Consider the following 15,022-nt stretch of genomic DNA (forward strand, 5'->3'; position numbering starts at 1 on the left):
GTAAAAACTAAAAATAGTTCCATGAAATAGATATTAGAATATGTTGAACAATAAAAAACGAAGAAAAGTGTTTTAGGTCGTGTTTATTTTTTGATAGCCTAAGCGATATCCAGAAAAATATTACTCTGCGTTGTGTAAACGTTTGTATAAAGGGCTTTTTAAATGACGACGGTAAAGCATGTTTATGAAATGTAGTTTCGTTTTGAAAATCTACTCAAGTCTGTCTTGATTTGTTTTTATGAATGGTAAGTCACAACATTTACCCTCATTATAATCCGATGTCGGACAAATTGGACCATTGCTTCGTGGTTTGTACGCTTTCTGAAATATGCAAAAAAATTAAAGAGGCCTATTTTCACGAATACGCTTCCAAAACGTTGACCGCCGCACCTTTAGCTGTGTAAAGTAAAGTCAACAATAAATTAATATTATAAATAAACAAACAATAATGTTTGACATTTCAGTGTATTAACAAAAGAAAAAAAGGTTTCATACTACATGGGTATTTTGTTTAATGAAAATATAAAAAGTACCCATAACTGTTGTAAAAATAACTTACAAAATGTACTTTGTTCTGAGGTATAATTTGAATGTTTTCTCCACTGTTATAAACTACAGTTTTGCCTTTACATTCTGGGGTTTATGCCCCGTATAACAACGTTAGTAGATATACTAGCAAAATAGAAATGGTGCAATCCAATCTTATCAACTTTGTAATAAACCAAATTATTGATAAAATCTTATCTCAGTTCATTTATACCGTCCTTATTATAGAAAAAAATCATTTGAACAGATATTCTATGCACTTCCATCAACAGTAGAATTTGATTTATTAATTGGTTGTAGTAAATTGTAAATGCATCCCAGTGTAGTATTTCCCTTTAGAGGCTTTCTTAATGATTTGCTGACGTAGAAAGAACTTGTATGTGACCACATACTGTCATTATTGTGATTTATGTGGTAATGTGAATAAAGAATGCTTATGCTGTATACTTACATGTAGTTTGTATTTTGTACAGATTACTTCATAATGGAAGCAGATTTAACTGGTCGCTGGAATCATGTGCAGAAGTTTTTGGAGAGAGGTGGACCCTTTGCTCATCCAGATTTTGAACCAAGTTCTGAGGTATAGCAACCAAAAGAAGGGTCATTAATTTTTAGGTCATCTAACCTAAAGGGTCATGATGACCTTTTGCCATTGTGCTTCATCCATCGTTGTCTGCCATGTGCCGCCCACTGTGTGTAAACTTTTGACATTTGAAACTTATTATAAAGTTACACCAGTGAGATTGGGCATAAGCTTGCATGAAATGATCCTGAGATGGTCTTGACCAAGTGTTGTTATTTTTCAGGTCGGTCTGAGATCCAAGATGGCAGCCATGACTGCCATCTTGAAAAACATATTTTAAAACTTCTTGTCCATTTCCAATGGTTCCATTGAGCTAAAAACTGGTGGGAATGTTAAAGAAAGGTAGCCAACAAAATGTTGTTATTTTTTACCTCTTCAGACCTTCTACACTGCAGCTTGGGAGGTCATTTTGTAACATGATTGTGCAATCATGGTTTTCCTGTGCAACACCTATTTCAAACTTCTTCTCATGTTTCACCAGTGGGATTGAGCTCCAACTTTACTGTCAAAAAATAGGTAACACTTGTTACAGTTACCAACTCCTCACCAAAACTAGCATCTGCATCATGGAAAGCAGCTTCTTAGTAAGATTTCATTTAAAAGTAGAAAAAACTAGTCAGATGATTAGTAAGGCCTCTTGCTTTATTATCAAGCATTCAAATACAATAATGAAGAATTAAGAATACTAGCTGTTTTTAGGTAACCAACATAAACACTTTGACTCATAGTAGGTAGGGATGAACTTAACCTTGTTGCCAGAAAATGAATAAATCTGTTTGTGTTTGTTAGAAGTTTTGCTGAAATGCAGATGACATGGATGGGTTTCTTATCAGATGCAGACTTAGCGCCAGATAAATATGGTACTGTCAATGTGACAGATTCTCTTGTAATACTTGAAGGTCTTTCAATATTTTTTCTTGTGTTTTGTATACACTGGTTAGCATTTTGCCATTGTTCACAAAGTGATGCAAAATATCTTTTTCTTATCACCACATTTAAAAACAAAAATTTTAAAATCTTGAATATTTTATTTTAGATAATGAAAATTAACATTATTGATGTGTTTGTGTGAATACATCTTTACATTTTGGACACGTATTTGTTTCTTTCCCAGACCCTATCATTCCTACAGGAAGTATGTAAAATCCTGGTTATAGGAGCAGGAGGCCTAGGATGTGAACTCCTGAAGGACTTGGTAAGTTGTCACGTCTCTGACAGTAATGTGATAGTGAGGGATATGACTGTACTGGGATCTTTTAAAGCAGTTGGCTGTTGTTTCTTAAATTGATCATTACACTTCAGTAATACTTAACAAGAGTAGAATTGTTTTAAGAGTCACATTTGAAAACCACTTTTAACATATAACACAGAATCAACACTAAAGGATCATACACAAAAATGATTCACAAAACAAGAGTTTCTGTCTGTGACTTTTTCTACAGATAGTAGAAATTTGGTACTTGAAAAAACTGAAAAGTTTACTTGTATCCAAGTTTGACCAAGGCAAAATCTTGGTAATGAGAGACTTCATAGTTACTCAACTATAGAAAACTGGATTCATAAGATACATCCATTATTTACAGCTGTCTAGTTTGTTTACATTTGTTAAGTCTATTGATAATATTGTTATTGTGATTTGCAGGCTTTGATGGGATTTCAGCTGTCTAGTTTGTTTACATTTGTTAAGTCTATTGATAATAATGTTATTGTGATTTGCAGGCTTTGATGGGATTTCAGAATATTACTGTGATAGACATGGACACCATAGACATCTCAAATCTCAACAGACAGTTTTTGTTCAGGTATAAAGACTACCAACATAAAGATGTTATAACAGAACTTGTAACACATTTATTTTAGATCTAGATCTGTTGTGTCGGACACTGATGCTTTCCATTGAAATTATTATCTCAATATACCAGGGTGGTTTCCATATCCGTGTGATACATATGTACCAACACAGAGTGAATTAATACTTATGTCTTGAAGACTGCAGGAAGCATCAACTATCGAATGCTTTTGATATCTTAAGTGTGATTGTTTCAGGAAAAAAGATGTCGGACGATCAAAAGCAGAGGTAGCTGCAGAGTTTATCAACAACCGAGTCCCAGGATGCAAAGTGGTGCCGTATCCTTAAGCACAGATAGATACACAAGATATGTTTATATTATAATGCTATATCATAGTCCTGCTAGCATGGTCAGTTTTACCCATGAAGAACATGGTGACATTTAACTGCATTATGTGGTACATCCAATTTTGACAAAAGGAAACTTAACAAGATCATTTGTATATATATGATGTTCCAGCGAACTGTTTTACATCTATTTGATAGTTAAAAATCCTTAGCTTCATCCAGTCAAAACTGCAAAATACAGGATTTTGATGAAACATTTTATAGAGGTAAGTAAATTTATCCTTAATCTTTTCAGCAAATCCTCATAGATATGTCACCTTGATTTATGCAAATTTTTGTTTTAATTTCTTTTAATTGTTCATGAATAAGTATTTTATGTGTTCACAGCTATCATGTATTTAAGGTATTGTAAAATTATTAATTTTCATGGGGGGATTTATCTTAACTGATTTTAATGGTCACTCTTAATCTACAAATCCATATGCTTACGAACTGTTAAAATTATTATTTAAAGCACATTTATGGAGCTGTATATATCCATGAAATCAGATGTCCATGAAATAGTGATTTGTCTAAATCAACGCAAATTGAGTAAAAATTTACATAAAATACATATACAATTTCACAGTAACTCATTGGTATACTTAAGAGGCCTTCTGTCTCTGTTATTTTTTATTAAGAAATTTGGAGGATGTTTTGTTTGATTCAGTCCAAAATTTGGTATGCATGTTGAAGATGAGAGAACAAGTCACCTTACTACTAGCCTGGACTAGTGAGACATTCCTCCTTGTCAGTTTGTATAGTGTATAGGAACACTAGTTCAAACCTCAGCAGGGGCAGAGCATGATTTTCATTACACCTTGCTATTATATATTTAGTGTCGTTGTCCATTCTAAAATTAGAAGCTATAGGAGTATAAGATTGCTTATTGGAGATATCAAACCTTGATTGTAGTCATCTTTGGGATGGAAGACTTCTGAAGGAAGGAGTAGTGTTGAAGTTAAGGACACAGGTCTCCTTGCAAGTCTTGACAAGTGGGATTTTCCCTTTAGTAAAGCAGGAGAATGTCTGACTAGTCTAGCGAGATGTTGCTAGTGCAAGGCCTCAGCAGGGAGAGAACATGTTAGTCATTCCTCCTTCAGATGTATTTGTACATGTATATTGATACCCTTTTTTTCTATTATTTTCCAGAATTCCATATCGTTGTGTGTGGTCTAGATTCCATTGTGGCAAGGAGATGGATGAATGGAATGCTGGTACTGTTTCTTGTGATAATCATAAAATTATTTTTATTGAAAAAATGACACTTAAAATGATCTTTACTCATGACAGAGAAGTTATTTGTATCAGGAGATAGCTTTAAAACAATGCCAGATATGAGTATAAAACAGTCTTGGTTACTTAAGTATATAACGTGTAAATATTGTCTAGATCTTTTGATTAAATCATAAATAATTAGGTATAAATATATGTATGATATTATAACTCTTTCAATTAAACAATTTTTTTTGAATAGTTGATTTGCATCTTAAAATGTTTTCTGATGTTGTTAAAGGTTAGTATGTTGAATTATGAAGATGGAGAACTAGACCAGAGTACTGTGATACCAATGATTGACGGGGGAACGGAAGGATTCAGGGGCAATGCAAGGGTCATATTCCCAGGCTTAACAGCTTGTGTGGATTGTACTCTTGACCTCTACCCTCCTCAAGTATGTTATGACATTATGTCTTTAACTTATTATCTATTTAGTTCTAACACAAAACACAATAGATCACTATTAAATTATGTTAGAATTAACTGATACCAGATCAAAGGGGAAGACTGATGAAGGATAAGCCTGTTCCCTTTGTTTATACAAATATTTCTATTTTTTTTTGTGTGAAGACGTAAGACATTTTTATCAAAACACTAAGCACAACACTCCTGCAAATATGAATTACCTGGAGGTGCAAAAAATGGAAATCTTTTTGAAATGTTTTTCCACTGTGGTGAGCAGAAATGTATCTAAATACACAAAGCCATGGTGTAAAACTGATTCACAAAGATTTCCTCAGCAATCAGCAGTATTTATGAAATCATGTTCTTATGTAGAGGTCAATAGGAACCCCCAAGATAGTGCAGGTGCCTTGTAGTAATCACGGTGTCCATGTCCGTCTGTCTGTCAGCACTTCTGTTTCCGTGTGATAACTTGAGTTTCCATGGGATAATCAAACTCAAACTTCATACAGTCCTTATTGAAGGTGCTTGCATGGGATCGTTTCTCATCTCCAAAGGTCAATGTCACTGTAACTATAAATAGAAAATCAGTTTCCGTGTGAAAACTAGAGTTTGCTTTGGTCAATCTAACCCAAACTTCTCACAGTACTTCCTCACTGAAAGTCTTTGATTGGGATTGCTGTACAGTTTTTAGTCACTGTTACTATAAACAGAAAAAACAGTTTCCCTGCGATAACTCAAGTTTGCTTTGGCCAATCAAACTCAAACCTCATACAATGCTTCCTTACAGAAATTACTTGCTTTGGATTGCTTTTCAGGTCCCAGGGTCAATGGTCCAGATTACTGTTACTCTAAGTAGGAAATTGGTTTCCATGATATAACTTGAGTTCCATTGGGCCAAATAAACTATAACTTCATACAATGCTTTCTTACTGAAAGTACTTGCGAGGGATTACTTTTCAGACACAGAAATAATCGAGTTTGCTGTGCCCAATCTAAATCCAACTTAATGCGATGCTTCCTTACCTAAAGCGCTCGCTTGAAATATTGCTTTTTATATCACAAGTTCTAAGGTCAAGGTCACTATTATTATAAATTAAAAAATCAGCTTGTTGAATGTATTGCTTTGTTTTTTTCGCATTTCTTGACTTTTGTGGCAGAGTGTACTTTAGGTCTTGCCAGTCAACTGTCAGTAGGGATTTAGGTCAGACTACATATTATGGGATTCTATGAATCAATAAGTAGGTCTTATGATGTTGTTCTAAAATCTGCCCTCCTCATTAATAAGTTGGTCTTGATGACTAGCTATATGATGTTTGATCATTCTTTGTATTTTAGGTGAATTTCCCCCTCTGTACCATTGCACATACACCAAGATTGCCTGAACACTGTATAGAATATGTAAGGATTCTGCTTTGGCCAAAAGAGGAACCATTTGGAGGTATATGTATTGTTTATATAGTTTGAATATGATATTGATGAACTGTTATCTTTTAATACATTTTAAGTTATCTCATACATTTATATTATAACAGAACTCTTCTGTTGTTTTATCGTGACTTATTTTGTTTAGTTCATGTGTTTTTATGCATTGTATTAATTATTTCCTTATATTGGCATTAAATATTATTCATCTGTCAGAAAAAGTTACTATTTTTTAAATATTTCCATTCAGTAGTACAAATGTTTGCTGTTCTAGTTAAATATTTAACCATACTACCATACTATTACAGATGTATATATAATAATAATGTGTGGTTTGTTTTTGTATTACAGCTGGGGTGAAAATTGATGGTGATGATCCAACACACATCAAATGGATATTGCAGAAAAGTATAGAACGTGCAGATGAATTTAACATCACAGGGATAACCTACAGACTTACACAAGGTCAGTACATCACAGGAATAACCTACAGATTACACAAGGTCAGTACATCACAGGAATAACCAACAGACTTACACAAGGTCAGTACATCACAGGAATAACCTACAGACTTAGACAAGGTCAGTACATCACAGGAATAACCTACACACTTACACAAGGTCAGTACATCACAGGAATAACCTACACACTTACACAAGGTCAGTACATCACAGGAATAACCTACAGACTCACACAAGGTCAGTACATCACAGGAATAACCTACAGACTTAGACAAGGTCAGTACATCACAGGAATAACCTACAGACTTACACAAGGTCAGTACATCACAGGAATAACCTACACACTTACACAAGGTCAGTACATCACAGGAATAACCTACAGACTCACACAAGGTCAGTACATCACAGGAATAACCTACAGACTTACACAAGGTCAGTACATCACAGGAATAACCTACAGACCAACAAGGTCAGTACATCACAGGTATAACCAACAGACTTACACAAGGTCAGTACATCACAGGAATAACCTACAGACTTACACAAGGTCAGTACATCACAGGAATAATTTTCACACTTACACAAGGTCAGTACATCACAGGAATAACCTACAGACTTACACAAGGTCAGTACGTCACAGGAATAACCAACAGACTAACACAAGGTCAGTACATCACAGGAATAACCTACAGACTTACACAAGGTCAGTACATCACAGGAATAACCCACACACTTACACAAGGTCAGTACATCACAGGAATAACCTACAGATTACACAAGGTTAGTACATCACAGGAATAACCTACAGACTTCCACAAGGTCAGTACATCACAGGAATAACCTACACACTTACACAAGGTCAGTACATCACAGGGATAACCTACAGACTTAGACAAGGTCAGTACATCACAGGAATAACCTACAGACTCACACAAGGTCAGTACATCACAGGAATAACCTACACACTTACACAAGGTCAGTACATCGTACATCACAGGAATAACCTACAGATTACACAAGGTCAGTACATCACAGGAATAACCTACACACTTACACAAGGTCAGTACATCACAGGAATAACCTACACACTTACACAAGGTCAGTACATCACAGGAATAACCTACACACTTACACAAGGTCAGTACATCACAGGAATAACCTACACACTTACACAAGGTCAGTACATCACAGGAATAACCTACACACTTACACAAGGTCAGTACATCACAGGAATAACCTACAGACTTACACAAGGTCAGTACATCACAGGAATAACCAACAGATTACACAAGGTCAGTACATCACAGGAATAACCTACAGACTTACACAAGGTCAGTACATCACAGGAATAACCTACACACTTACACAAGGTCAGTACATCACAGGAATAACCAACAGATTACACAAGGTCAGTACATCACAGGAATAACCTACACACTTACACAAGGTCAGTACATCACAGGAATAACCTACACACTTACACAAGGTAAGTACATCACAGGAATAACCTACACACTTACACAAGGTCAGTACATCACAGGAATAACCAACAGATTACACAAGATCAGTACATCACAGGAATAACCTACAGACTTACACAAGGTCAGTACATCACAGGATTAACCTACAGATTACAAAAGGTCAGTACATCACACTCAACTGTTTATTTATTTTCCTGAAATGGTAGTCTGCTGAAGAAAATATTTGGAGATATATGTTGAATTGATGAATGTATTTTGGAAGGGTTCTTTTTGTAGATATGTTTTTTGTTGGTTATCTTCAGTTTTTACTGTAACCATTCAAAGTGATTGTTCACCTTTGTAGCTGAATCAGAAACAAATTTCTTGTAATTCATTATAATTTACCTGTATAACAAACAACTAATTCTTCAGCACTAAATTATTGTTGATATTATAAAAGTGATTGAAGGTGTTATCTCATGCGGTAAGGAAAGATTCTTCAGTTGCCAAACTTCAGACTTGCTGAGTGATTTCTTACTTAATAAACAGATCACCCTGTGTTATACACAAGTGGATGAATGAGTATTTTTCTCTTACTAATGTCCTGAAAGGAGAATTCCTTCATCTTACTCTAGCATATAACAAAGAAATCTCACACCAGTGAACGCTGGATATACCTGGGTAGGAGAGTTGTTATACCTGACCATACATATAAATGAAAAAAAAAAAATTACAAGATAGATTATCTAGACATCTTTCCACATATATAGTTCCTGATATTATTACTTCATTTCAGGTGTTGTGAAAAGAATTATTCCAGCTGTAGCATCAACTAATGCACTTATTTCAGGTAAGAATTAGTTTTACAGAAACGCCTATAATACCAACAAATTATATAGAGTCTCAAATGGCAGCATTTTTCTCAGGAAAAAAAATTGCATATTTGTCAACTCTATGCAAAAACAAGAAAATACCAACATGTCAACACAATAATAATCCAGTCTCAAACTAAGGCAGAATATGAACAAAAGAAAGATTTATATGTAGACTCCTGAAAAAGTACAAGGAGAATAAAACCTGGTGTTGCAAAAGAGTAAGCATTTTCTGCTTCATTGATTGCACAAAAAACAACATTTTCATCGTAAGTTTGCTTTTTTGTTTTAAAAAGTGCATATATAAAACATTTATTTCTAAATTCAACATTTAAAGTTTTTCCTTCTTTTCATTAGCTGCCTGTGCAACAGAAGTTTTTAAGATAGCAACAAGGTAAGTTTACATATTAATTTGAATCACAAAACTTCATCACAATAGGATTTGACTTTAATCAAAGTGTCCTTCTGGTGGTGTGATATCAGTACTCTCAGTCTATGTTTGGAATCGAACATAAAACATTCTGTGCAACAACATGTTTTTGTCAGTAATGTATTTTGTTATAATAGATCCAAATAAATGTAAAAAAACATCACCAGATTCCAGCAGACAGACAAATCATGTGTGTTAACACTGTAGACATTATTGATATGGATTCCTTTCAATTTTTTATAAGTGTTATATTCATAACACATGTATATAGCAGTTGTCGTTTACCCTATTTTGTTGTATTTAATTTGTCTTTTTTCATCAATTAAGTGTTGAAGTTAATCTATAACTGATGTTGTTTTCCCTGCAAGTGTTGTATTTAATTCATTACTGTTGTTTATCAGATAAATGTTGTTTTTAATTCGTAACAGTTGTCATTTATCCCTAGATATACATTATAGTTCTGTGTTTGTTTCAGTTGTCATTAAATTGTTGTTGTTCACCAGATAAGTGTTGTTTTTAATATATATAATACAGTTGTCGTTTACCTGAAAAGTATTGTATTAAATCTAAAACAGTTGTTGTTTATCCCTAGATATACATGTATGGTTCTGTGTTTCAGTTGTTGTTTACCCCTAAGTAACTATATGAACTTCAGCGATACAGATGGAATATATACCTACACATTTGAAGCAATGCGTAAGGTTGGTATTTCTTATGTACAGTTTCATCAATTTTCTTGCTACTGTTTTTCATTGATCTCTCCACAGGACAGGTGAGTCTATGCTCTCAGGCAGCATTTGTCTATTTGTCCAGTCAACATAACTTGCTCCTTTAAATGACTTTATAATCACGAGACCTTGACATATTTAGCAAGAGGAATGAAAAGCCATCAAAATGGTGTCTCATGACTGAATTTTTTTAAATCTTAAAAATACTTCTGAATAACAAAAAGGTCCTGACTGGTGATATTTAGCCTTCAGTCTAACATGCTGGAATTAACATTTGATTTTGTCGTAATGCATGACTTTGACCTACTTCTAAGGTCATATTTGTGAAACGAGTGTAAATCTTCCAATGATAATACTGAACTAGACACCAAATGCAGACAGATTTTGCAGGAGCATTTGATTTTTAAAAGGTTGTTGAAATAAGGTTTTGAATGCCAAACTACATTTAAGAATGGAATAATTTTGCAGAATTTAGTTTGTTTCCTGTAGCAATGTGTGTTAAGGTTTGTTTGCTCAAATTTTTTCAAATTGAAAATAACTTGCATATTTATTCCAGGAGGATTGTATGGTCTGTAGTAAGATACCACAGACTCTGAATTTCTCAGAGACTGACAAATTACAAGATGTACTTACATACCTAATGGAAAGTCAGGAATAGTAAGTGGATGTTTTATATGTTAGATTTATTCAAAGTAGTAACATAACGTTTTTGAGTAATCATTGGTATGGAGGGTTTAAAAAGAATCTTGTTATTTATTTGCAGAAATATACATGGGTATGTAAAAACTGAAAACTCTGTTTACATTGCAGGAAATAAAACAATTTAACAATGAAATTCCATGTGAACATAATATATTCTTTGGATTACCAGGTAGATGTATTACTACATTTTTTATTTACTATATACAATGTGTTCTTGAAAATACTGTGCAGCAGGTATATGTAAATGCAGGAAGTATTTGTTTGTCCTATCAGTATTTACTTCTACGTAATATTTTTTCTAATTTTTCTTTCTTTTTCAGTCAAATGAAATCTCCAGGAATGACAACATCACTAAATGGAGCCACTAAAACCTTGTATATACAGACTGTGAAATCGATAGAGGAACGAACAAAAGCAAATCTCAAACTTACTCTCAAAGGTATGTATACGTAACACAAAGCTTTATATCCACAGCTAACACTGAAAGGACTTTTTGTCTATCTGTTTTACCAGTTGGATCAGGGTTATTTGTATGTAAAATAAGACCTGCTGACCTGAATTTGCAAACCCTGACTATTTGCAAATCTGTTCTGATTATTGCCTGAAATCTTAAAGTGCTGATAATTGGGTTGTTCACATTAACAGGCAAATAACTTTTAATGCCTACAGTGACACAGCTATGAATCTTTATTTAGAATGAGCTAAAGGTGAATTTTGTAAAGCTGTATAATGTTCAGTGCGATGAAGCTGGTACAATTCATTATATATAATATTAACTGATAGAGGACTTTGGGTTAAATGTTAGGAACCACATGGTTGTTTAATACTCCTTAGATAAAGTTAATTGAACAGTGTGCAGTTTCTGAAAGGGTCATCTATGTACCGTTTGGACATTTATTTTATCAATTTCTGTGTCTAATTGAAAACTGAAAGTTCATCAATGCCTTGCTTTAATAATACTTGTGAAATAAACTCCAGTTTGAAGAATCTAAGTTGTTATCACCCCAACTCTTGGAGCAGTGTAATTTGCTAACATGGCCATCATCAGTTAAGGAACGGTCAATTCAAGATAAAGGTATTGATGTCTTTAATGATAGTTTTAGGCATTCAGGTATCATACCAGATTGTAACGCAGATTCTTTGACAAGAAGATAATCTGTTCTAAGAAGATTCACGTAAGAAAAGGTTCACCATGAATAGCATGATATTAAGTAACGTTGAATAAGAATGTATTTATTGAAGTTATCATGGATCCTTACTCGTATGTTTCTAATACTTTGTGGTTTGTTGTTGTAGAGCTAGGACTGGTGGATGGTCAGGAGCTTTATGTAGCAGATCCTACCACACCCATGACTGTCACTTTTAAACTACAACTTGGCTCAAACATGGAATGACCAACACCAACATAGACTGTTTATCAAGGTTCCAAATGACAATTAATGGCTGTTGTTGGCTACAACATCACTCCTATCTCTATTTATTTTCAAAATACTTATATACTATCAATGACATGTGATAAAACATTTAGGATAATCATCAGTTTGTAACTTTGCATGGTGAGCGATATTTAGTCTTGTTATGTACTCTGTTAGTGGTGTTGAATTCCATCTTGTGAACAAGGTAACCAATGTCATGAGGAATCCTGATGTCAAACAGAATCAAGTCAGCCGTGTCATCAGAGAATCAAGTCAGCCGTGTCATCAGAGAATCAAGTCAGCCGTGTCATCAGAGAATCAAGTCAGCCGTGTCATCAGAGAATCAAGTCAGCAGTGTTATCAGAAGTCAGTCGTGTCATCAGAAAATCAGTATTAAGTAATAAAAGGACATGGAATTGTATGTGTTCTGAATTGGATAAATCATTTGTGTCATGATGGATGGTTGAGACATTAAAGTTTCACAACAATCTACCTGTAATATATGCTGAGACTACCATTATTGTGGTCATGTCTTTAATAATCTGATCACAAAGATGTACTAGACCATTTATTCCCTGAATGCAGTAAAACGAGACACTTGTGGATAATTTATAAATAAAAACTTAACTGTAAACTTTCTTCTGTACTTTTTGTCATCTGATTTACAAGTCAAACAACCTATCTATATCTACTGATATTAGTTTCACTGTACATGCTTACCAAGATTTAGGCGACTCCGTTGAACATTCAGACTGTTGTATCAATTATGCCATCAACTCCCATTCAGTTGTAGTTACAGAGTTGTTTGATCAAGGTCACTGTTACCATTTTTAGAAAATCTCTGTCAGGGCACCAGCAGCTTTATTCCTTTTCATATTTTGATCAAACTACAATTCTGAACGACCATATCATGGACAAGTTTAAAATTCTGGGTTCGTATGCATAAAAATTCTATTTTTCTTAAATGTTTACTTAAATACACTTTCAACCTACTTTACTAAGCAAGTTGCTTATTTTCTGTTGCATAAAAATTCTAAGCATCATGCTTAGATGTTTTTAGTAAAGCAGATTGCAACCTTCTTAAAATACTAGTTGCTAATGAAGCGACATACAGATTCCCGTACTTTCTGTTTACAAACAAAGGCACATGAATAAAAACGCGTGCCCAGTTGTCTGCTTTCTTCAATCGCTTTGGAATTGTATGCAGTCAAAATGGCCTAAGAAATGGAAGAGACGCCCTGTATGAAACAAAAACCAAACTGGACTAGCGATGAATCTCTCCATCTCTCAAAACTTGTGGAGGAAAACAAAGCTGTGCTGAGATCATCTAATTTTGTGGGATAACAACCCAGAGGAAACGAGAGACTTGGAAAAAGATAGCTAATGCTATCAGTCCGTCTTCCACTGTATGTCAATTGACTGAGGAAGTAAAAAAAAAATGCCAAAATCTCCATATGAAAGGAAAATGGGACTGTCCGATCACAAGAGGCAGACAATGATGACAGGCAGGTTACGTGTATACATGATGGTTGAATTCCGATAAGTCCCGAAAATCCATTCGTTCTGCAGACGACATTTAAGCTAGCACTTAGTTGTTAGTGGGCTTTGCGCAAATGTACCAAATACACTTTGACATAACATGTGAAAATATAAATGTTAAAATTATCACTGCTACAAAGTTGCATTTGCCCAGTAGCATGATATCTTAATGCAATCATAACCTGCAAATGTGGAGGTAAGCTGTGTTTTCTTCCCATCGCAGGCACGATATTGTCTTTAACAATATCAGTAATAAAAAGAATTCCCTCCCTATCATATCTAAATCTCTGATAAAGTTCAAATGCATCGAAGTTTTGAAGTGGGTCAAACCTGTCTCTAAAATGTCTTTCTCGTCTCAACGCCCTTGCAAACTGTTGAGGTGCACTATGCTGTCCATTAGCGGCGGCCATTTTGTTGGTGTTCAGTAACTTGCTTAGAAATTTAAGACTGGCTCAGAGGTTGTTTAAAGTTAAGAATATTCTTAAGAGATAAGAAATTTTATGCAACCCACTTACAAAGATAAGCAAGATGCTAATCACAAAATCCAATCTGCTAAGCAGTTTTTCAACTTAAGCATATTCTTAACTTAAGAATTTTCATGCATATGAACCCTGGTCACTAACACGATTTTTAGAAAACCGTTATCGACACTCTAGCGCCTTCATTCCCTACAGGATTTCAATCAATTTCAAAAACTTCAGAGTACCGCATGGCATGTCCATTGCCAAAAAAAAATTTTCAAGATTTATTGTATCATAAAGAATACAAAAATGGAAATGGTAATTGATGAGTAAAATGTCCAGAGAGAAAACTGTGCTTCAAAAAATGAAAAAGACCAATACCAATTTTTGAAGGGACTTGGGAGAGGGTTTGTCTCACAGGCTATATGAGCAATTTGAAGATTTGGCTTAAATATCAGTACGTCTATAAGCTCACCTGGCCCAAAGGGCCAAGTGAGCTAATGCCATAGCATAGTGTCCGTCTGTCGTCTGTCAACTTTTCATT

The 15,022-nt window shown here is 34.4% G+C and overlaps 1 protein-coding gene across 1 annotated transcript; it reads left to right on the forward strand.

The window, feature by feature from the left end:
- Positions 1-173: 173 nt before the first annotated feature.
- LOC132555302 (NEDD8-activating enzyme E1 catalytic subunit-like) lies at positions 174-13,112 on the forward strand. The gene is made up of 16 exons (XM_060219658.1): positions 174-245; positions 1,020-1,126; positions 2,244-2,324; positions 2,849-2,931; positions 3,176-3,256; positions 3,489-3,532; positions 4,458-4,522; positions 4,822-4,977; positions 6,324-6,426; positions 6,762-6,875; positions 9,128-9,181; positions 9,561-9,597; positions 10,253-10,334; positions 10,918-11,018; positions 11,384-11,502; positions 12,360-13,112. Exons 1-16 carry the CDS (start codon positions 239-241, stop codon positions 12,455-12,457), a joined length of 1,332 nt encoding a protein of 443 aa, XP_060075641.1. The 5' UTR covers positions 174-238; the 3' UTR covers positions 12,458-13,112.
- The last annotated feature ends 1,910 nt before the right edge of the window (positions 13,113-15,022 follow it).

The sequence above is a fragment of the Ylistrum balloti genome, unplaced genomic scaffold (genome assembly GCF_031769215.1).
Source record: "Ylistrum balloti isolate Yb309-2 unplaced genomic scaffold, AGI_CSIRO_Ybal_v1 Utg370470, whole genome shotgun sequence".
Classification (NCBI taxonomy): Eukaryota; Metazoa; Mollusca; class Bivalvia; order Pectinida; family Pectinidae; genus Ylistrum; species Ylistrum balloti.